Source organism: Numenius arquata, chromosome 2 (assembly GCF_964106895.1).
Source record: "Numenius arquata chromosome 2, bNumArq3.hap1.1, whole genome shotgun sequence".
Classification (NCBI taxonomy): Eukaryota; Metazoa; Chordata; class Aves; order Charadriiformes; family Scolopacidae; genus Numenius; species Numenius arquata.
The window spans coordinates 42,213,906-42,238,336 of record NC_133577.1 but is presented as its reverse complement, the minus strand read 5'-3'; the positions used below and the strand labels follow the sequence as shown (position 1 = coordinate 42,238,336).

The 24,431-nt window shown below is 39.6% G+C and overlaps 1 protein-coding gene across 1 annotated transcript in view; it reads left to right on the top strand.

Annotated features, from left to right (window-relative positions):
* LPGAT1 (lysophosphatidylglycerol acyltransferase 1) overlaps window positions 1–24,431 on the top strand; it is a 67,862-nt gene that overhangs the window by 8,343 nt on the left and 35,088 nt on the right. Inside the window, exon 3 of the mRNA XM_074168511.1 lies at window positions 20,568–20,686. Coding sequence (XP_074024612.1) covers window positions 20,568–20,686 — 119 coding nt within the window. The remainder of the gene's footprint in view (window positions 1–20,567; window positions 20,687–24,431) is intronic.

Genomic DNA, 24,431 nt, shown 5'->3' with positions numbered 1-24,431 from the left:
TTTCTTACTATTTTGTTAAGTGATTAGTGTTGTTTAGACTGGAAAAGTGCCTTCTGCAAAGTTACTTTAGAGAAGAAAACTAAGCGTAGGGTGAGAACAAAGGATTATCATAAACTGAAAACTGGTTGATAAAGGAATAAAAAGACCAGTGTTCATTTTGATGAAAGGTTAGCAGTGGGGTTCCTCTGAAGTTTTGTACACGTACTGTTTGAGTTTGGCAGCTACAGAGACAGTTGTAAAGAACTTTGAAAGTACTTTAAGCTTTATGAATAGCCAACATAATGCAGTTGTTGTTCAGTGTTGAACAGTCCAAAATAATAAACGTTTAAATAAAGTAGCAGTTCAGGAAAGAGATTAGTATCATGGTGGAGAGCTTAGGGAAAGCTTTGGCTCACTGCACAACTATACATTCTGTTATAAAATATGTAAGGCACAAGATGGAGAATAATATGAAAAATATCAGTGGTTCAACTCCACACTGCTGGTTTTGTCTCAGTTATTTCAAAGCTATTGAAGAATTAAGAAGGGGCTCTAAGAGGGTCAACAGCTTCATTAGTGCAAGCTGAAATCAAATCAGAACAATTTATTCTGAGCTGATCTTGAATCAGAGCTGAATTGGACAACTCGGTGATTCTGTTTCCTGGGCAGAAGAGAGTAGAAGAGATGCAACCTCCCTGCCTCTGTGTAAAGAAGGGGACTTCTAGTGTCACTGGAAGGTAGAAAATTAAGTGTTCAAGATTTAATAAGACAGCAGTGCCAGGGGGTTTTGTCTGTCTGTTTGTTTTTTAATAATGCTTTCATTAGGTCTTTCCACAAATATTTACTTTGCAGGATAGAGTTGATGATGCTCCTTCTTTTGAGTCATACAACATAATCTGGAAAATTTTTATTTAAATGTTAAAGTTCTAAAAGGTAAGGAATCGTCCCTGTTAAGGAGTTTAATAGAATCATAGAATGGTTAGAGTTGGAAGGGACCCTAAAGATCATCGAGTTCCAACCCCCCTGCCATGGGCAGGGACACCTTCCACTAGAGCAGGTTGCTCAAAGCCCCATCCAGCCTGGCCTTAAACACTTCCAGGGATGAGGCATCCACAACTTCCCTGGGCAACCTGTTCCAGTGCTTCACCAGTACAGTAAAGAATTTCTTCCTAATATCTAATCTAAATCTCCCTTCTTCCAATTTAAAACCATTACGCCTTGTCCTGTCAATAGTTTAAACTATCTTAAAGATTCACCTCAGTTTTGTAATTTAAGTAAAGGGGGAGGGGAAAGGTTAATAGCTTTATTACTGCTTCTCACTTATGTAGAACTAAAAATAGAAATGGTGTTCTAAAAGCAAGGGCCAGCATTGCTGCTGTTTGGGAGGACGCGGGTTCTGGAAAGTTGATTCATTAGGACAATTGCATGAGTGCTTGTGGGTGTAGTTTTTTGGTGGCAAAAAGGAGGATTTTGTCTGAGGTTTTTTAATGTAGTTTCATTTGTTTTCTAGCATCCCGAAAGTTACAAACATGCAGATTCTGTGAAAGTCTGTGGTGTCCTTCTTTGCTTGTCAGAACTGGGGAAAAAGAACCCATTAAGAATATGTGGTTTTGGTTAATTTAAGAATCAGTTGTGTTTCAGTGTAGTGTTTAGGGTGAGCCATTGAACACTCTTTTAATGTAATTGGGTGACTTGTGTATTTTATTATCTGTATAGATAAATGTGACAGTGTTTTAAGCGTAGTTTCCTGATGGGATTAAGCTACTTGTTTAACAGCTATTCTTTCTGTCACCCCTCCCACACTTCTGATTTGCCTCCTTGCAAATCTGCCTGCGATTGACCAGATGGTTCAGATTTTAGACATAATGGTGTTCTCATGAGTTTTGTGAAAATTGGCAGCTGAGTGGAGGAGAGAGAGACCCAACTTAGTGCCTCAGCTGAGGGTAACGCAGGCAGATTTGGCCATCGTACATCTTGTTTGACATCTCTTGCGTGTCCAAGCAGTGCATCAATAGCTTTGGTTTTGCCACAGTGCCGGCATATCTTGTCCAGCCCGTTGAGGAGAGGGTTAGACAGCATGTTTTTGGGAAACCAGGCTTTGTTACTTCTCCTGCTTCTGGAACAACATGTTAATCTGGCAGTGGCAGACGGCATATGAAGCAGCGTCCTTTCTCTTAGGTGATGTTTATTCCACCTTGCTTATCATAGCCTTTTAGATCCAAAAGGATAAGGTGGTAAAAGAACTTGTAACCCTTGTGGTTTTTGTCGCCACTCCTGAAAACATAGAGAGTACTCTCTACTAAAAGTAAAGTTAAACTAAATGCCAATTCTGATTGGCCACTGAGAGTTTTGTGGTTGACTTTCATGGTACCAGAATGTCACTCCGTGTACTCCAGCACAGGAGCAGACCTTCCAGAGCTCTGGGGAGGAACGAGAGGGAATAGAGGTTTTATAAATTTAAAGGAAAATGTAGAAAAGAGAAAAAGACCACATAGCTTCTAGGGAAGGGCAGGAACCGTACCTAATGGGGGTGTGCAGCCCGGACAATATGCCATTCTCCTCTGTATATAAAATGGGAGTTGGTGTAGCCTCCTAAAAGTAGAACTGGAAGGGCATCAACCTAACTGAAAGTCTCAAGTAAGAACAGTGATACTCAGATGACTGCAGGCAGGTCAGAGCCAAAGGGAAAGTCAGTTATGAATCTGACCCAAGGGCATGTAGAAGCATGAGGCTCAAGGTATGTTTGGGGGGACCTGGGAGAGAGCAACAGTGTGGGTGGTAGGCAGTGTGACAGTCTGTCAAGAAGGGTTCTGTACCACTGTGTAGCACACGTGAGAGCATTACGTTAGAAAGGTGGCCTTTTGAGTTTTGTACCTGAACCTGGTCTATTTTGATATGCTTAAATATATATAGATGGCCTGGCAAAACTCCAACTCTGGTAACTGCCAATTTCCTTTCCAAATGCATTCTTCTTTCATAGCCATTTTTATTTTCTGTGCTTGTCTCTGGCATGAAATTCAGTTGTTGTTCCTCCTAGCAACAGCTTTACTGGGAAATAAATATAACTGTAGCCTGTCTATACACTGATATAACATGAAGGACCGATGAAGTTCAGTTTCCATCTGTAAAAATGCTTTCGGATGAAGGTATGGTTAATGTAAATGTCTGTTAAGCCTCTTGCATGTGATGGATTACATGAAAACAAACAGATAAATATATTTTCATTTATTTGAGACTTTTCTGTTTTTATCATAAACCCTAATAGTTTGGTCTTCTAACCTAGTAATGTAGAAAGGAAATGTGACAGGAGCAAAGCCTTTGCCCAGGTAATTCTATTGTCTTGGATGTGTTTAAAGATTATTTGATGCCAGCCTTGGCATCAACACCAAAATTTTTTTTTTTTTTCCTCTTCTTTTTTTCCCCCCCCTTTACTGCTTACATTCTTTGTGGATGTTTCAACAGCCTACTAAACTTTAAAAGCTAAAATGCAGAGCTGAGTTCACATAGCCATGAGTGGCGTCACCGTGCGTCACTGTAGGAAGGCTAAGGGTAATTTGGGTGGCTGCTGTGGTGAAGAAAGAACCATAGCAGGTGGCTTGCTCCTTCCTTTGCGGGTCCCATCATTACCCTTTCCTGATACTGTGCAAAAGCAATGGGTAAATCTGAGTGTCTGGTCACTCACTGCGTTTGCTATGAGGCAGGGTAATGAAACGAAAAAGCAAAGTTCAGAGGGTTTAGTTGGATAGGGAGAATTTGATGTTTGAAGTGTATTGACCAAGGCTCTTACTCTGTGGGAGTGCTAGACTTTGGTAGCCTGAATAACTTTATTTTTGCCTAGTTTTCTTTTTATCTGAGAAAAGAATAATTTGTAACGCTTCTGGCAAGTGCTTCACAAGTAAGCCAAGGCACTCGTAGCCACAAATCGTGACAAGTTGCATGTAGAGTGCTCACAGTGCCTATTACTGCCCACAGACTTAGGAGTATTCTCGTTAGTCATTTAATTGGAATTTTGAGATTCATAATATCTTCTTGCGCCTGTGGCACACTTGCTGTATTTGAAACGGAGAAGTCCATTTCCAGGGTCTCTTCCACAAATCTGTTGTTCAACTACAATAAATAACTGTTTTTAATTGAAGTACTCTGAATTCTGTTCTCTTTCTTTTTTTATTTCCCTAACATTGGTCTGCTGTCATTTTTACCGTTTGTTCCCAATATATATAAAAACTTTTTGATCTGAGCTGTGGATTTTTTTTATCTTTTTTTTTTTTTTATTTGAGGAGTGAGAAGAGAGAGGAAGAGAAGCCTCAATTACTCTCATTGCAGCAGCTTATTTCAAAATTGGGACCTGGGTATTTCATTGAAAGGTGCATTGAATGTTAGTCTCTGCACTGAGGGTGAAGGGTAGGTGTTGGAGCCAGCCATTCAGAATGTTTAAATAAATTTGTTTGTATTGAGTCTGACCATCTTATGTCAGTAAAAAGTACTACTGAAACTCCTAGTAAGACTGTCAGCCACAAATCCAAGGTATTTTTTGCAGTTGTCATCAGGTGTAAGAGGATTATTTGTTTTGTAATAGTAACAGATGCCAGAGAGATGAACTTTTTTTTAAAATTAGGAACGGTAAACTTTCTGCTGCTGCTTTGAGGTGGGTCAGCTAGAAAAATTTAGTGAGACAGGCTGTTTTTTTTCCTTCTAATTACTTAATTTGTGACAGTTGGAGGGTGCTATTAAAGGCGTCGCTTGTGATTTTATGATAGTGGACTCCTGCTTACTGGCAACCTGAAACATGGCCAGACACTTAATTCTTAAGAGTCACTGAACTGGTATAGGATAACCTGGGGTAAATTTAATTATGGTAAGATGCTTTGTTGGCTTGAATCGTTTGCTGTGTCATACTAGAAAAAGTAGTAGCTTAAGTTCCCAGCTAGAATTAGTGTCATACTCTTCTCAAACTTAACTGTGGCCTCTTGTTTTAATAGTGGGACTTGCATAAACAAAAACATAGGACTGAATATAGGAATTTGTTGTTATGTTAATTTGCATCATTAGCTTCTTATTGTTTCATGATTAAATTATGTTGATTAAATTTGTGATATCTGAACATCATTTTCCCCCTGACATTTATAAAATCCATTGTTTGAAAAAAATGAACATAGTATCTAAAAAGTCCAAGGGGAAATATTATTGCAGTTCTTGTTCATGTTGTAACTTCTTTGCTTAAAGACTGTTGTTTGTAGCACGGGTAAGAAGTTTAATGAAGTCCTTGAAACCTAACAGTGCAAACATTTAAGGCTTCTTTAAACAGTTTGTCCTTCTGCTTCCTTGCATCTGTATCCAGTTATTTTTTGATTCTTTGCATGCCTTTCATTATTAAATTCTCCCTTCCACACTGCAACTTAAATATCCAGTGACTTGGTTCTGGTTTGTGGTACATGGCAACGCTAACCCCCTGGAACTGGAGGGTGGTGCAGAGGTGTTTGGGGAGGAGGGTGTCATGCTACATCTGTTTGATTAGCAGTTTTATTGCTTGAGGATGTTAATTTTTAGATTATGCTACTTCTGCAATATTGAAACACACTGTTTGAATATGTATTTCTCTTGTGCTCAGTAGCTCTGTTTTTTCTGCCCAGAGTTGACCGAGTTGAAGAGGTTTGAAGGTTGAAAAGGTCAACGTCCTTCAAGTGGAGAGAAGCTCCTCAGTTCTGAGGTCACTGTAGGGAGAAATAAATGCGCAGAATGGCCTTTTGCCTTTCTCATGTAGGCCTTTCTCATGTAGGCCATTTAACAGAGATAATCTAAAAGTAAAGAGTTTTCCAAATATATCCAGCGGTAGTTTTAAGTGGTGATTATTTGTACTGTATCATGAGCTGGGCTGAAAAGTATCAGCTCTATAACGAGACAGCATCAACAGCATTTTGTGGTAACTTAGGCATGACCTGAAGAATATGAAGAAGTAACTGAACTTGATTTAGATGAGCAGAAAAAAAAAAAAAACCAGAGCTTGGATATAGTGGTGGTCTTACCACATTGAGAATCTTGATTTCCATTTATAGTATTGTTGGTTTTCTTGACTTGAACCTTCAGCCAGTGATAAAAGTAATGCAGTTTGTTTCCGTTAGGAGGAAAAATTGATGAAGATCTGGTATTTTTTTTAATCAATATGTCTAATTTAAGGGATATGTGCAAAATCTTGTTTTCTGAGCCTGGCTGGATTTGAACACTGGGAAAATGGTTTCCTTGCTCAGTAGTGTAATTATGTGTTGGGTTGGTTTTGGTTTTTTTTTTTTTTTTTTTTAACCTAGCACATCTTCTGAAAAGCATAGTCTTAGTTCTTACCTGTAATTGCTCTGGCAGGTTTTCTTGGTGTGTACCCTTTTGGCTGTAACCCTTGCCTACGTCTAGTCCCAGTGGTACAGTTCTAGAACTAAGCAGTTGAATGCTCCGGGGCTGATCAAGCCTTTTCACTGTGCTACTTAATTAGGTTTGGTGTGTAGGGAGAGATGAATGCAAACTCTCAATTGGTGTTTTAGGCAAGTTCCACATCTTGTTTAAAGAAAAAGTAATGTTTGCTTACTTCCAGCCCTGTTACAGTTTTCTGGTTCCTGTATTTGATAAACCTCAAGGCACTTCAGAGAATTTCATGGGTACCAGAAAACCCTTGATTTGTTACCTTTCTAGCTATGATATAAATGCACTAGAATAATGTGCTTTATCAGCTTCCTGTGAGAAATTGCTCTCCCTCTTTGTGCAATCTAGTGCTAATTTTCTGTGTTCTGCATGTCTTTCACCTGAAAGAACCTCTTTTATGGTGCCAAAATATACAGTAACTGAAAACTTGCAGTTAAAAATGGAAATGGGACTTCCAACTCATGTCTCTTCATTGCTAGCTAGCCTCTCCAGTCCCTTATGCAGTAGGTAATAACTAAATTCTGTTGAGTTCTTCTGCTGTCCCCAGAAGGACTTGATATTCCATGGCCTTGGGAATTTGTTGTAAAATTGCTGAATATGTCATGCTATTTCTGCAGCTGTTGTTTTGGGGGGAAAAATCACCTGAAAAGCTTCTAGCTGCTCTGAAATTATATATGAAGCTTGCAATCTGCAAATCTTAAGAGGAGAGGAAATGGCTGTCTCTTCGTGGGCAAATTCATTGCTATCGTGCCATCAGTTACTTGCTCTTTAAAAGCCATGCTTTCAACTGGCCTGACATGGAAATCTAGAGTAAGTAGGAGCAGAATCTTCCATATGGCTAGAACTGTAGCTTCTAAAACACCTCACTTTTTAAAGAGCCAAACAGCAATTTTTGCAGAACTTTGTTATAATAGAGCTTGCTCCCTCTTAAATAACAGTGAAAATTTTGTGCAGTCTTTACCAGGAGTTTATTTTGGACAGTTCAACAGTTATCACAGAATATACTTAAATTTTTTGTAACAAGTTCTTTTCAGTCTTATGTATTGCTTTTCAGAGCAGTAAGGGCTCAGTCTGTCCTTTGAAAGCAAAAAAAATCTAGTGGATGTTGCACCCACCTATTTATGGGTTTACAGTAGTAGATGATTCTTATCTTTATTTCTTTGCAGCTATCAGACTCTGCTCGTGTCTTTTGTCTTATTTTCTTCTTGAAACAGAATGACAGATTCTCCCCAGTTATTTATATGAAGACTTGCTTCTGTCTTGGGGGTGCATTGTTTTGTTTGGAATTTGTTTTCATTGGAGTCTTTGTCCAGTTCCCCCAGTATTTGTATTGTTCTGGGCTGCACAGTGCAGACTCTATTTCCGTCATATAAAGAAGAAAATTTGATTCCTAATAGAAAGTCCCATGGCGTTGCAGTGTGTAGCTGTGTGTAAGTGTTGAACAGTTGAATAGAGACTGTGTGAGTGCTGTGGTCCTGTATGGTGGCTTGTTGATTATTGGTCTTTTTTAGGCAGCTTGCACTACGCCAGCTAGTTTGCATCAAGATTCTCAGAGTTAACAGCTGTGGCCGCAAAGCAGGTTTCAGCCATGTCCCTTGCTTTGGAAGAGGTAGTCCTCTCTCTGGAGGAAACAGGACTGCGATTTCACAAGTAATTTGCTTTGCATAGACCATTACCCTAATGGGATTTTTCACACAGTTGGTTTGGATATGCTGTTTTTTGGTGTTGATTACACAATCTGAAAAGTATCCCTTTACTTAAGGCCATGAACCCGGGTGTATTCTCTGGGTATTGTCTCCCCTGGAACCTGACTGGGAAGATCTGCTTTTGTCCTGTACCTGTTAGTTTTTTAAGGCTGTATGATATGGTAGCTGTGCTTTTTGAACCACCTTAACAGTTGAGGGAGGTGAAGGAACCTTGTGAATGACTCTTTGGCATCACAGGGAATTTCACATCTGGAAAGACAAGCAACAGGATCAAATTAGTAATGCATACTGTTGCCAGTGACTCAAAAGGAAACTGTAGTAATAGTATTGCAGTGTGCGATACTGCCCCTGGGTAGATTCTGCTGCTGAGACAGTTGACTCTGCAAAGAGAGCTCAGGTTATTGTTATGATGCAGTGCTTTAACTGTGACAGAGGCTGTGCTTTCAGAGTGCCATCTTAGGGAGAAAAATATTTTCTTCAATTTGCTTTCCCCAAACAAATCCAATGTCCACTAAAAATCAAGTAGCTGTCACCCTGTCCCTGCCTAAACAGTGGTTCTGTAGTGTTTGTGGCACATGGCTACAAAACTTTGATAACAAGGACATTTATCTTTTGTATTTAAACTTATAGGAAAAAGAAGACCGGGGCATTGCATGTTTTTAACATTTTCTAACATTCTTTAAAAGAACAAAACTCTACGCTTGCTATGCACTAAAGACCACAACATGCCTAACAAGTTTGTTTGTTTATTTTAAAAAGAAATTCATAGCAATTTTGGGGATAACTTAGGTGACTCGTGCTGGTTATGCTTTGCGCGTTGGGCAAACCAGACTTGCCCAGCAGGTCTTCCAGCGTAGCAGACCACAGTTCCATAAGGATTCATTCTAGTCCAACTGGTGCTTGCTGCCCCATCATCCCATCTTCTTCTGATAGCTCCGATTGGGCTGCGTTCCCCTCCCTCTCCCCCTTTTTTTTTCTCCACCAGCACAGTTGCTCACGTAATGTTGCAGTGGCTTCCTTTTGCTTCTCAAATATTAAAGCAACTTGCTCAAAATAGGAAAAATAAGAAATATCTTAGATAAAAATAGTAGGGAAAATAACTGAGGCCTTTCCACTTTACATGTTAGGGGTTTTTTGTTTACTTTTCACTACTCTAAGCTTTTAGTTTTATGTTTAAGTAGGTGTCAGTAGCTATATCTGAGTGTTAAGTGGTAGTTTGAATCTCTTGGTGTTTGGGTAACTGAAAGCTCAATTTCAATGTAGCTGCTTGTGTGCTTTGCGTTTGACAAGCAGACAAAACAATCTCAAAGTAGTTTAATTTCCCATAATATTTTGTAATTTAGCTAAAGATACACATAAAGATAAGTGAAGATCTCTGTCTTTGGATGAAGATCTCAAGACAATAACAGTGAACACAATGGCTTATTCTGGCTAAAATGCATTATTGCCTGAAGTTTGTGGTGTTGGTCACTGGTCCCACTTTTCTGACTGAATCTGATGATCCCAGGTGAATCATACTCTGCTTCTTCCATATTAAGGTTTGAACTGTCCTTCAAATTTATGTCTTTGCTGCAGTTTGGCAGCAGTAAGAGAAAAACCTTGTCAGTTTGTATTTGCAACATGTGCTTTGTGACTGTAAAGGCTGCTCCTTTTTATGCCGCAGGATGAAATTGTAGGTTTTGTTGTAGCTGAAAGTATCCACTAAGAAAGAATTCTGTTAACGCTGTGTTTTTCCTCCTGGTGTCAGGCTGTAGATCACAGAATCACAGAATTTAGGTTGGAAGGGACCTCTGAGGTTTGTATAGTTGAACCCCCTGCTCAAAGCAAGGTCAGTTAGATCAGGTTGACCGGGTCCATGTCCATACAGGGTTTACATAGCTCCAAGGATGGACACTCCACAACCTCACTGGCCAACCTGTGCCAATTTTTGACCACTCGTTTTTATGTTTTTTCTTTTTTTCTTTTCTTTTTATGTTTTTTCTTTTTTTTCTTGCATTGAAGTGGGATATCCTGTATTTCAATTTGTGCCGGTTCCCTCTCAACCTTTCACTGGATACTGCAGGAAAGAGTCTGGTTAAGTCTTCTTTACTCCTCTCTCTGTACCCCCATCAGGTACTTAAACGTGGGTAAGACTTCCTCCCTGGAGCCTTTTCTTCTCCGGGCTGAACAGTCCCAGCTCCCTCACCATCTTCTTGTATGAAAGATACTCTGATGCCATCATCACAGTGGCCTTTTGTTGGACTCACTCCAGTAAGTCTATGTCTTGTATTGTACTGGGGAACCCAGAACTGGACCCAGTGCTCGAGATGCGGCCTCCCCAGTGCTGAGCAGAGGGGAAGGTCCACCTCCCTCCACCTGCTGGCAATGCTTTTCCTAATGCAGCCCAGGATACTGTTTGCTGTCCCACGAGGACGCATTTCTGGCTCGTGGTCAGCTTGTCCACCAGGACCTCAGGGCCTTTTCTGCAGAGCCACTCCCCAGGCGTGGGACTTGGCACTTCCCTTTGTTGAACTCCATGAGGTTTCTGTTGGCTCATTTCTTCAGCCTGTCCACATCCCTCTGAATGGCAACACGACCAGATGGTGTATCAGCCACTCCTCTGGTTTGTGTGTTGTCTGCAGACTTGCTGCAAACTTGCAAAGGGTGCATTCTGTTCTGTCCTTGAGGCTGTTCATGACCATGTTAAACAGTACTGGTCCCAGTATTGATACTGGGATACACCGCTAGTAACAGGCCACCAGCTGGACTTTGTGCTGCTGGAGGTGATGATTTGCTTTCCTACAGCTTTCCTTCTTAATAAGTCCCAGTGTTGACATACTGCATTTCAGACTACCTTATCCCTTTTTTGGTGCTCTAAATGACTTTTCTCCTTTCCTTCCATTTCATTTCTCATTCTTTTCAGATTTATATAAAGGGGAGGATGCAGAGAAGGCGGAGTTACTGAATGTCTTCTTTGCTTCAGTCTTTACTGCTAAGGCAGGTTCTCAAGAATCGCAGACCCTGGGGGCAAGGGGAAGAAGTCTAGAGAAAGGAAGACTTTCCCTTGCTCATGGAGGATCAGGTTAGAGAACATTTAGGCAAACTCAGCACCCACAAATCCACGAGCCCTGATGGGATGCAGCCATGAGTTCTGAGGGAGCTGGCAGATGTTATTGTGAAGCTGCTCTCCATCATCTTTGAAAGGTTGTGGAGAAAGGAGAGGGTGCCTGAGTACTGGAGGAAAGCCAGTGTCACACCAGTCTTCAAAAAGGGCAAGAAGGAGGGCCCAGGAAACTACAGCCTCGCCTCCATCCCTGGAAAGGTGATGGAACAGCTCATTCTGGGTGTCATCTCTAAGCTTGTGGAGGAAGAGCAGGTTATCAGGAGTGGTCGACATGGATTCACTAACGGGAAATCACGCTTGAGCAACCTGTTAGCCTTCTATGATGGCATGACTGGCTGGGTAGATGAGAGGAGAGCAGTGGACATTGTGTATTTTGACTTCAGGAAGGCTTTTGACACTGTCTTCCATAACATCCTCATAGGTAAGCTTAGGAAGCGTGGGTTAGATGAGCGGACAGTGAGGTGGATTGAGAACTGGCTGAATGGCAATGCTCAGAGGGTTGTGATCAGCAGCACAGAGTCCTGTTGGAGGCCTGTAACCAGTGGTGTTCCCCGGGGGTCAGTACTGGGTCCAGTCTTACTCCACATACTCATCAACAACCTGGATGAGGGGACAGAGTGTACTCTCAGCAAATTTGCTGAGGACACAAAACTGGGAGGGGTGGCTGACACATCAGAAGACTGTGCTGCCATTCAGGCAGGGGGTTTGGGCTAGATGATCTCTGAAGGTCCTTTCCAACCCCTGTGATTCTGTGGGAGGTCTGCCTCTACTATTTTGAATTTAACTTGAACCCAGGAAGGAACTGCTTCTCCAGCTCCAGATGGGTATTCCATGGAGATACCTGTAATCAGTGTTATGGGTGAAACCACAAGAGTTTGACTCTTGTATTTTAAAAAAATGGAAAAGCGTTCTGTGGAGTTAGTGTATAAAGTCATGTGCTTGCGTGGTGAGAATCCTTTGTAGATTCAAATCATCTTTGTAGAGAAAGAGACTAAAATATAGGACCCACAGCCTTATCTGACAACAGGAGTCTGTTTATGCAAATGCTGCACCTTTTTGCATTGACTGTGGCGTTTCCATCGTTGTGGCTGACCAGAGGTTGAATGAAAGAAAGAGAAAACTGGTAGAAAAATTTTTATGTCTTGGTGGTTCTCCTTCAAATTTTCAAACCCCAAATATCTGTCTAGGGAGCAATAAAACATAAGTGGACCAAAATTTCTCAGGACACTTTTTCATACAAGCAAACTTGTGGCCCTGTGGTTGTCGAAGCAGGTTTTTTTGCCATGTAAAATTGCGCAGTCTTAGTAAGCTGCAGATCTTGTCTTTGTGCTCTATGTAACAACTTAGCTGAGATCCTTCTAGTCAGAGTCTCTTTGATGCTTGTCGCGGGAATGTTTCTCTGCTTCTGTCACTTATGGTCTTACAGCTTTTCGGTCATCCACAGAGTGTTGAGAAGCTTTAACCAGCAAAAGGCAAAAATTGATCTTTAGCTTATATACCTCTCTTTGGTTTATGGTCATCTTAAGGTCCTGTAAACTTTGTCTTTTATTTGATAATATTGGAAGTACACATTTTTGAACATAGATTGACCGTGTGTGCTTCCACAATGTATCTAGGAGTGACCAAAATTGGTACTGAATATGAACCGAAGTGATAGCAGTTAATCTGAAGTGTATTTACTGTTGGTTCAGATTGCTCTTTCTTTTTAGGACCTTGTTGACTATGTGTTTCTAACTAGGTTATCTTTTGTGCATGCTTTGAAACTGCTTAGGATTGGTTTTAACTTTCAAGCCTGGCTATTTGATTTTCAGTATCCCTTAGTAACTTTTACATGTTGTGCTGATGTTTCATTTCCTAATAATGTAAAAAAGTATTCTTTCATGGTGAGAAAAAATTGCGAGACTGCCCCATTGTTTTGCTTCTTCTAGTCTTCAAACAGACTGTTATTTTTTTTTTTCTGGCCATTATAACATCTGTAGTATGTAAGGTATTAGAGCTTTAGGATATTAGTTCATGAATGCATTGAGGTTCCTGTGGGTAGTTAATACTTAATGTATTTTATCTGTCACCAGGGAGGAATGTGCTGTACAGCTTGCTCCTTCTGCGAGTGGTCTGACTCATGAGCTTGAGGTACTTCAAAAGGATTTCAGCACTCCATCCCATTCTTCAGGCTTGCAGTTGCTTTTCTAATAATAGAAGCAGCAAAGCAGACAGTGGAGTCGCTTCTCGGCTGCTACGGTTTATTACCAGTATAGTCGTGAAAGCTGACATCAGTTGCAGTCTTCACATTTCGCAGTCCACATTTGCCTGTGTGGCTACAAACACTGCGCCTCTTGTATTCCTCTGTGGAGGCAGTAACCACCATATACAACTGGGGTTCCAGTTTGGATGATCAGCGCTATGAGCTGCGGGGTGTTGGTGCCTCTACAATTCAAGTGGCGTTGTGGGAGCAGCATAAAATAGCTGTTGGAGACCTCCATAAAATGTGGAGGGTATTGTCCGGTGGAAGATGTGCTTTTGTAAGATTTAAGATGTATTGGAACTATTCCTTAAATATCTAGTGAGCATAGCTTGTGTATCCTGACACATTTTGGGAACTTTTTTAAAGTTTTCTTATCATATAAACTGCTTGCCTAGCATCACTGCAAAGAGGTGAAGTGCTTGAAATTATATTGCCTGTGCTGAAGCCAGCGGAAGAAGTTCGCTGCACTGAAGGTGAGCTAAGGTTTCGCTTTTATTGATTCTCAGTCACATATGGGTAAAAGGAGCCCTCTCTTCAGCCACAAACATCATCTCTTGTGCCAGTGAATTATAGAACTCAAGCAAACCGTACCCATGAGGTCTTGAACATGCACTCCAGGAAAGTTGTCAGTCTTCAAAAGTCATTGCTAGGGCCTGTTTCCCAAAGAAACTGCTATGCTTTAGGAAAAACTTGGGTTGGTTAGAAAAATGAAAGAGCCAGGGCATCTCTGTTGTCATTGTCTCCTGTTTTAACACCTGTTACTGTCAGTTAATTGAAGTAAGTGTGTGGGTTGACTTAGGGCATAAATACTGTGAGTGCTGAAGTCCTCTTCTCCACAAAGCACATCTGTCTGTAAACTGCAGAAAGAGAGGGTGGAAGCTGAGAAGGGTGGAACCGAAAGCTAAAGGAAATACGCATCATTTCCTACAAGGAAGTGTAGAGATGTGCAAAATGGTTTGTCACAAAAAATGAGGATGGTGACTGGGACATCCTAAACCCAGCCTTGGTTTATTAACATGTATTATAGGAACAACTGACCTTTATTTGCAGGCTTCTCTTCCCCAGCTGCTGCTGCTGCTTCTCTGATTTCTCTATCACAGGCATTTTTCTTGATGGAAATAAAAGGAAAAAATTGCCAGTGTAGGTCAGTTTATTAGCATCATAAAAGTCTGAATCAAGTTAGCTGTAAAAGATGCTTTTTTTGGTATCAAAATCTTGTTTGAAAACATACTTATCATAGAATCATAGAATGGCTAGAGTTGTAAAGGACCTTAAAGATCATCTAGTTCCAACCCCCCTGCCATGGGCAGGGACACCTCTCACTAGAGCAGGTTGCTTAAAGCCCCATCCAGCCTGGCCTTGAACACTTCCAGGGATGGGGCATCCACAGCTTCCCTGGGCAACCTGTTCCAGTGCCTCACCACCCTCACTGTAAAGAATTTCTTCCTTATATCTAATCTAAATCTCTTCTCTTCCATTTTAAAACCATTGCCCCTTGTCCTGTCACCACTCTTCCTGACAAAGAGTCCCTCTTCAGCTCTTCTGTAGGCTCCCTTCAGGTATTGATAGGCTGTAATGATCCTTCCGCAGGTTCACCTACGGAAACCTTGTTACGACTTTTATTTCCTCTAGATAGTCAAGTTCGACCGTCTTCTCGACGCTCCGGCAGGGCCGTGGCCGACCCCGCCGGGGCCGATCCGAGGACCTCACTAAACCATCCAATCTGTAGTAGCGACGGGTGGTGTGTACAAAGGGCAGGGCAGGCATACTTTTACAGCCTTAAGATGTGTATATTGTAATAGCGTTGAACGTGACAATACTTTTGTTAGTAAGGGTACGTTCTGTGATAGGAAAAGAAAGATAAGACATTAAGTGAAGCTGTGTTTAATGAGATAAGATGTTGTATGCATGTTCTTTCCCTCCTTTTCTGGATTGTATTGATGACCTGTATGTCTTGTGTGTGTACTTAGAGAAAATATATGAAGGTTTCCTTGGCAGTATGAATTTTGGAAGGAATGGGTGGGGTAGGAAGAGCTATTTTTCTCTTTCCAATAGTATGTATCTAATTTTATAGGTGTATTTAAATACCTTCTAACCATAAGATATGCGCTTAATAAATGTAAAAAACTAACTGTATGCTGATTTGGTTAGTCAGTTGTTTGTTTTCCTTTTTTTCACTGTAGGCAACCAATTCACAGAGACAAATGCCTTTAACCTTTTTGTTAAGGGGAAAAAAAACACCTTTAGTGTGTCTTTTTTTTTTTTTTTTAATGCATTCTAGGGATGCTAAGTAATATTTAACCTCTGGCATCACTTCTGGGATTTCTTAATGCCAGCTATCAAAGAATCCCATCTATAAAGGAGAGACAAATGAGTTTAACAACTGTACATAGCTACTCTAGTTGAAACACGCTTTGATGAGCCGTTTGTGAATAACAGTAGATCAGGGTTGCAACTTGCCAGTTACAAATGCTTAAGTATGAGGAGGAATGTTTAAAACATAGAAACCTGGTTGTCATGAGTTACAGTCACTACTGAATAATAACATTTCTTCGTTTAGAAAGCAGGGTGGCTTTTGTGGAAGCAAAGGAGACTGTCCATTAATAATGCTGTTTATTTGTTACTGAAGGTTTCCAAGGGATTGACAAAAGGTGGTACCATTCAGTTCTAAGCGTTGCCAACCTGCCACTTCCTGGAACAGGTTTTCTTCAAGTCTTGCCTCATGGATGCAAGTGATTACAAGTAATCAGCAGAATTGTGTGTAGATTCAAATCTAAATGCAAATAAAATGGATATCCAAATCAATCATATGTTTACATATACCATAACTTTCAGGTGATTTATCGAGTGGTTTGGGGTTTTTAATAGTTGTGATTAGAAAACTTAAAGAGTTTCCCTGATCCTGCCATAAAACATCAATCTTTTAATGTTTTTTATTTATGGGATTAATATGGTAGCTTTTAGATTTGGATGATGCTAGTGTGAAAATTGCATCTGGTTCCTTCACTGTCCATTCCCTAATGGCTGTTGAAACTTCTGGCAGGAGGCTTTTTTTTTTTCCCCCTTTTTTTTTCTTTCCAATTCGGTGGAGAAATAGGAAGTTGAAACTCAATACATTTTGAAATAATAACCCCAGGTATTTATTAGAAATTAAGCTGTTAAGATGCCAATAAAATTTATGCCGATTCTTACAGCACACACTGTAGTGAAACTATTAACTGTAATGAAGAAGAGACTGTCAAAAATTTCAGAACATTTTTTAGGTTTTAAAATGCGGCATGCAAAATGAAGGTGTTCATATTAATTGCTAAGCAATTGCACAGAATACTAGACTGCCATTCTTGCCAGGTATATTCAAAGGTATAAAATAAATCTGCTGAATTGTTAGTTAGCTGAGTAGTCATTTGCCCAGCCTAATGACATACTGCGATTTAAAGGCTTGAATATTTATTCATAGCATCACTTACATGCACACAGTTACGTTAAGGACATGATTACAAAGCAGCCAAGTGTTCTGAGAACTCTCAATAGCTACATTTATATGTGTAATAGTTCAGCAAAAAAAGTGGTAAAACCCTCTTATTTTCTTCTTTAAGCTCTGCAAGGATTAGCTTGTAAAAAGCTTGGTCTGCAGCTCATTATATGAAATATTTTCTTGATGTTTTAGAGATTTATGTATGTCTTGGGCTTGTTTTTATAAGAGAAGGATAAATCTGTCTTACAGCGTATGCAGTTGCAAGTGAACTTGTCCTCATCCTTTCCTGGAGAAGCCTTTTGCTTACAATACTAAGTCACAAATAAAGTTACTTTTAGAGCTAAGCCACTGCTATCTCAATCTTGTGGGTAAAAGATGTCATTACTAATCGGGTTTTTCTTGGTACTGAGTTTACTGTGATTTCAAATTACCATGTTAAACTGATTTCCTGCTCTTGCCTTCCGTTACAGTTACTCCACTATGTTAAACTGCATTTGCAGAAATCGTAACTACTGCGAGGCTGTAGACCCAGAACCGGTATCCTTCTAAAATGTGCCCTGGCAATAGAAGGAAGCTGTGGAGGAATGTTTGCTGGTTTTCAGGCCCCTGAGTGACAAATATTTGTCTCTGAACTCTTGGGGTTTTTTTTTTTTGTCTTTGTTAAAGTGGAGCAAAGCCATTTTCCTGGTTCTGCTGCCTTGCAGCTGAGGTTTGGATTTGAATGTTTCCAACTGCAGTGGAGGAATGTAATAGCACAAGTATTTCTTAAAGCAAAAGTTGCTCCTTTTGAAAATTTCAGTGTGGTGAGAAAACTGAAGACAAACATTTAGTCCCCCCACTGAGTTTAAAGGGACACTGTGAACTTAAAATTCTAGATATTTGAGGCCTTTTTTTTTTTTTCTTTAAAAATTTGCGGTAATGGCAGTGGTTTTTATGCACGCTTCTGTGGTTTGCTGTTCTGTTTCTGATCCAGAAATGCTCTGTGAAGGACTTGCACAAACTGATTCTTTTCTCCTTGATAATCAGGTCAATCAATTGACCATAAAGCTTTATTAAGCACAAGAGACAGCCTGATTGCCTGAGGAGAAATGAGAGGGAAAAGAAACTAGAGGATGTCCAGCTGAATCACTGTGATTTAATAACTTACTACCTGTCAGTTGAGCCACAGAAGTTGAGCTATTAGCCTGGCCAGTTGATAGAATGAATTGAGTAAATCAATTAAAGAATCAAATCAAACTTCTTTTTTTTTAGATACATTTGGAGTGGGATAACAGAGCCCACCTGTTTACTTCTTCTCAGCTGGATCTTGTTAGTGCATTTTAAGCTGGTTGTGTGTTTTTACCTTCTATTGTATTTAACAAGAGCAGGTAAAATAGTCTAGGTAACAGCAGAAGCTTTTTTCCTGTTTTTCTTTGACTGGGGCCTATCTGAAAGTTTCAGTGTCAGACATTAGTCTTCACGTAGTAAGCTAAAAATGTAGCTTTTTCTAGCAAATTAAGCTTCATAAGTTCTCCTCTGTAGTTGTTTTCAATTGTGTGTTACTTCTCATGGCTTACATTTTTCAGTCATGAACTTTATTTTAATCCTTCAGAAAGTTAGATCTGTGAAATGTTTTTGAAGATTAAAAATAGTTTCTTTTTAAACTGCTCTACAATAGAAATGATTAGTAGCATAAATTGATATGCTCCAGGGAAGTATCTGTAGTAAAGTAACCCATTTTTTCTCCGAGTGATCTAGAAATAAAATAATCTTATTTGGAATAATTAGCTATTTGGGAGAAACCTTATTTTGTAGATGCTGAATGTATTTAGTACTTAGTTTTTATTACTTTCAGAAAGCCACAGTTCAGTAAGAGTTTTGTATATTGGCTGTTTAATAAAGACACTGAAGTAATAATTTCAAAATCTGTATGCGGTTGATTCATTTCTCCTTAAAACTATTCTCGTTTCATCTTAGTTTCTTGCCTCGTGGGGTACCGCCGTAGGTATGTGTGGGAAATAACTTGATCAGGAGGGTGCATAGTCAACTATGACTGCCACGTCCAGGCATCTAACTTCCGTGGAGTCAGAGGGGACATCGGAGGGAATTTGCACGTAATAGAGGAGGAAGGTTAAAGGGGATCTTCCAAGTTCATTTTGAGAAAAATAAGAAGGGACCTGTGCTTAGGTTGCCTGTGGAAAGGAAAGGACGTTGAACATTATGGAATGAATAGTCTTCCCCACCTTCATATCTCTAGTCTGATTCTATCTACTTGTGACCAAATGCAGCATTTTATTTTTTTACTTTGTGTTCAAGTCTCAATTCAGTACTAATTTGGGAGCTATCAGAAAGTAATAGAAGTGGCAGTTTTTAAAGGTGTGATGCTAATTGGATTTCTGCAAGGACAGGGAAGCTATGCATGGATTACTGCTTCGTGTCTTCAGTGTGTAACCTATTGCTTTTCCATCAGTTAAACCACTGCTTAAAAGACAGTAGTGAAGTAATTAATTGTCCTGTGATGAGAGTTGTTCGCTGCCTGGAGACCTGTTAATAACAGTACTGAAGATTCGGTAGTGGAGGTGAAATATTTCTTTTGATGTCAGAAATGAAAAATAATAGCCAGTAAGAACCACTTAAGATAGTGAAGACACACAGAAAAATAATCGTGTGCTACATGCATGGGCAATGCATCTTACTCTTCCTTCTGAACTTCACAGAGCTGCTCTGCCTGCCCATCCTTTCCCTTTACCCGCATTGCAGTAACCTGCCCTTTTACTGAAGAGGCCCAGACTCTACTCGCTTTTCTCTTTGCCCCAATAACAGCATTAGGCGTGTTCTGGTCTTTAATTTGTGATAGTCTTTTTCTAGTGTTCCATCCTGTCATCTTCTTTGGGAGGCAGTCTTCTCTTTCTCTATTCAGTTACTTCATGATGATGGAATTAGCAGTTTTAACTCCTTTTCCTCACCTCAGCATATTTTTGCTAGTCACTGTAAATGTTGGATCATCAACAGCTGTGGCCTCCTCCTGACATCATTCTTGCCACTGGAGCATCTGGTCCCTGGCCTGCAAAACAGTGTTTGATAGTTTCTGTTATCTGAGCAGCACTTTCTTGCCTATAGCTAACTTGTTTAGATTTGAGTTACTGAGTTTGTTTTATGTAGCATTTTAAACCTAATGATCCAACTACAGACTTTTTGTTTTGCTTTTACTGGAGTGGTTTAATCATAGTGTAGAAACGCAACAAACTTGCTAAGTTTAAAAAAACAACAAAAAAAATCATTTTTGACAACATGATTTTTTTTTAATCTAATGAGGTGAGACAGTTGGATTTGAAAGCTGGGTCAAAAGCTTATGTAATTTTGAGACCCTAAATATAGAATGGTGTAATGACACAAAAAGATCAATCTCTGTGCATATGTTCTGGTAGAGTATTTTTGTTTTGTTCGTATTCTGCGCATGCAATTTAAAACTAAGCTGGATACCCTCTGCTTGGAAAAATGGTCTTGCTAATATTCCCATCTTATGCTATGTGCCAATTTAAATTGACATGTAGCGTGTAGGTTTCTTTATTATGATTGTCTGGGTGTGGGGTCTTTGGGGATTTTGTTTTGTTGATAGTAAAATTTCCATGTGGTCATTGTAAAATTTACCTTTTTTTTTTTTTTTTTTAATAGTAGTGGAATGGGGTGATGATGTTAAAGCGGTATCAGAAGATGAAGCTATGGTGCTGGTGAACCATCAAGCAACGGGTGACGTCTGCACTCTGATGATGTGCCTTCAGGATAAAGGCACGGTAGGCTACAACCGGGGAGTGGGATAGCATCCGTGTGTGCGATCTGCTACCTTGGATGTGCTCACATCTGTGTGCGCTACTGAGGACAGACTTTTGTGTGTTGATCCACCAAATAATCTCAAGGCCCTCAATAGGAAGCTTTTTGTTTGGATTTGGTTTAATGTGACAGCCAGTAGCTTGGAGCAGGTTTTAGACCAGAAGGGTTGCCTCTGAAGAAGGTCAGATACAAGCTGAGTCAGTGTGCATCCAGTCTAGATTAACGCAGAGGGAAGCAGATCTCCGTGCAGGTAATCATGTACTTGACTTTTTCACCCTCACCTCGTGCCCTTGTGCAACTCATGCCAACTTGGCTCAAAGCAGCACAGATCTTCAGGTGTTTTAAATATTGTAAAGCTTCATTGACTCATATATGTATACTACTGTATATATAAATCTAGGCCATATTTATCCTGTTTGACTCCATAGCTAGAAAGTTTCAATCAAGGCAGAGTAAGTTTTAGTAAATGTAGATGTTAAAAATGGAGGAAGACATTGAGATGGCAGATAATCTTCCCATGAAAACTGTTAGGTTTCTGGGTTTTCAGAAAAGCAAAACATCCTTAAAATCACTATTTTTTTTCCCCCTTAAGTAATTGCAGTCATTGCTCTTGGAATCTACATGTCCAGAGGCTAGTATGGCTTTAAAGTTTTTAGCTAATAAAGAAATAAAACAGTTTTAACACATACTTAAATATAGCATGAGTAGTACAAGTGGCTAAAAATAATGAGAAAGATCAGGATAGTTTATCCTTGATAGAACTTGCTGAATCAGGTGTTTTTAAATAGCATGCTTCATATTTCTGAACAGAAGAGAATTGTCTTGTCTTTGAGTGACTGTAAAACCACTGGAGGAAAAAAAACCCAACAAACTTACCTGTCCAAAATAAATCATTATAAAATAGGCGACTATTTAAATGAGACTGTTTTCTTTAAATACAGTTTAAACTTGACATGGAGTCCTTCACAACCTTGATACTCATCTGTTAGTAATAACATAGTAATTTCCAATAATTGTTTTTATTTTGTTTAGGATGGTTAAACTGCACTAATTCCTAAACACTACCACTCAGACAACACTTTTTAGCTCTCGGAGTATTTTGTGAAGGTGAAAGGCTCACTTCAGTTTCTCACAGAAGGGCATACAAAGAAGTAAAACAGCTTACCAAAGGCCTCTCGGCAGGGATGGTGCTGTGGCAGAACTAGGAAGACCTTCCTCCTGGGGCAGTCCAAAATTTCTTTTGCTTGCTTTTGCCAGCTAACGCAGACTGAAACCAGATGTAATCTGCAAGCACTTACCCCTTAATGCTGCTTTATAAAAAATGTTAATCTAAGACATCAGAAGTGTTTGGTTTAATGTTTTTCTGTGTAGCGAGGTAGAATACTGAAACATTCTTGCTACTTGACAGTGTTTCCTAATGGCTGTGTCAGGAACTGTGATGGTATTTTTTTCTAGTATTTTATAACTTCTTATATACAAATGATAGTGTAGCCTGTCTGTTTTAAGCAAATTTCATCTCACAAAGCAGTAACTACATGTGTTAAGATGTCTCTCATCTTTCAGATTCACTTATGTGAATAAGGAAAACATGTTCTCTTATCAGGGAAGTGAAACTTAGCTAAAAGTTATAATTTTAATGGAAGGACTGGACTGATACTGTTTGACTAATACATGTTACAATAAAACAGGCCACACAGAGCAAGGTTTTAGCTGAATCAGAAGTGACTTAATTGCACTTTTTATATAGTTCAAGGAGTTGTTCCAATTTGTGAAATTAACTGTTAAAACAAACTTATTAAGTTAGTTGAGGTCTCATAAACAGTAAATGTTATGTGTTAAACAAAGAGAAGTAGGTTAAAATGCTGCTATTACTACTTTTTCTGATTTAGAGCAGAAAGCAGAGCCTGGAAGCATGTGGTGGAGAGAACATAGAGCTTGCAGCTGTTAGAGTGCAAGTTTCAAGACACACGTTCCCAGGTTTCATTGTTAAGTTAGAGGTGCTTGAAAGATGAAAGTCAGTCTATTCAGGTTGCTTTGTTATGAAATCTGTGTGGAGTGAAATGAAAGTGGGTCTGTGAATAGGAGGCACCTAGATTTATTTTTTTTAAATAAAATTGGTAAAAGGTTTTCTACATTCTGAACTTAAGCAGGAAGGATGAAGCAAAAAGGACCTGAAATGGTATCCAAAAATTGTTTCAATCCTTAAACAACTATGAATCTGTGCTCAAAACACTTCTGAATGTCTTTGCTTAAACCTCCTTGAAATGCAAGAGACTGATCTGATAAGCACTGTTTCCTTCCTGAGGATACTAAATGGAAGAGCCAACACCAGTATCTTGCAGTGTCCTCTGTTCTGTCCTTGGTAACGGAGCAGAATGAATATCCATTAATCTAGTTTACCTTTTGATTGCAAACAAGATAATTGTGTCCTGTTCTTTGAACACCTCCTTTTTGGTTTTATGTTTTAGAGTATGTATGAATATATTCATTATTTCATACATAAAAATATTTCCTCTTTGTACTTCTTGCCATTGCCTGGGCTTAACAGGCAGATTTGTAATCACTGAGCTCTGGAGTTTGCCTGTTTGTAGCCCACTTGCGGGAAACTGCCTGGATGTTTTGTCTGAGATTATAACTTGTATGTCACGCTGATCTTGGACACAATCACATCACTCCTTCTCAAAAAGACTGAGGAGGCTCAGGGATGCTAGTTAGAAGCCCTCTGTTACCTAAAACATGATGAGGTGGACTTCAGACTGGGAAGAGCAATTATCAGCTTTCAGGATAAACCTACTGTCATCTAAATAAAAAGACAATAAAAAGTGATATGGGAGGAGAGAAGCACTAGCATTGCTGGGCAAGAGTTCCTCCTCCAGGATTGCCACAGAACATCTAGGGACCAATGTTGAGAAGCAGATTATTAAGCTTGCTTATCTCCTCCAGTAAAATACGTTACGTTGGTTTAACTTCTTCTTGATATAATAGAACAATAATTGTCAAAATGCCAAAGTAATAGATGAACGCTGGCAGTCATATGGGTACTGCTGCAGGCTAGATCATCATCAGTGGAACTTCGGTGGTGTTTTTATCCAAGGGTATGGTTCCATACATGGCAGGGGGGTTGGAACTCGATCTTTAAGGTCCCTTCCAACTCCAACCATTCTATGATTCTGTGATTGTATTTAACACAGGCCTGGGGCTAGCTGTATGAGAAGCCATTTCACCAATACTAGTCTCAAGTGGGAAGTTATATCTAGAAACTAATTTTTCTTTTATTACTCACAAATACATAGTGTGTCTTTGTTCCCTTGGAGGTGTAGCATCAAGTAAGAAACACCACTGGCAGACAGAAAAGGATACTAGCATGTCACAGAGAAGAAACGGATGCTTTTTTCCAAAGAAAAACTTTTCGTATCTTTGAGAGCTGTCCTTTTCTCCCAGACATGGTTTCCTTTTCCGCTTCCAGTGATGCTAGAGCATCCAGAAATGGGTGCTCTTGCATTATCCAACATCTTCAAATAGAAAGTTTGCTACTATTAAAAAAAAACAAAAAAACAAAACAAAAAAAAACCAAAACAAAACAAAAAAAAAAAAACAAAACAAAAACAAAAAAACACCACAAAAGTTGAGATGTTCCTAATCTTCTCTTAGGCAAGGATAGCTAGCTTCTAAATGTGACTTTCAGATTTCACTGGGAGATGAGCTATG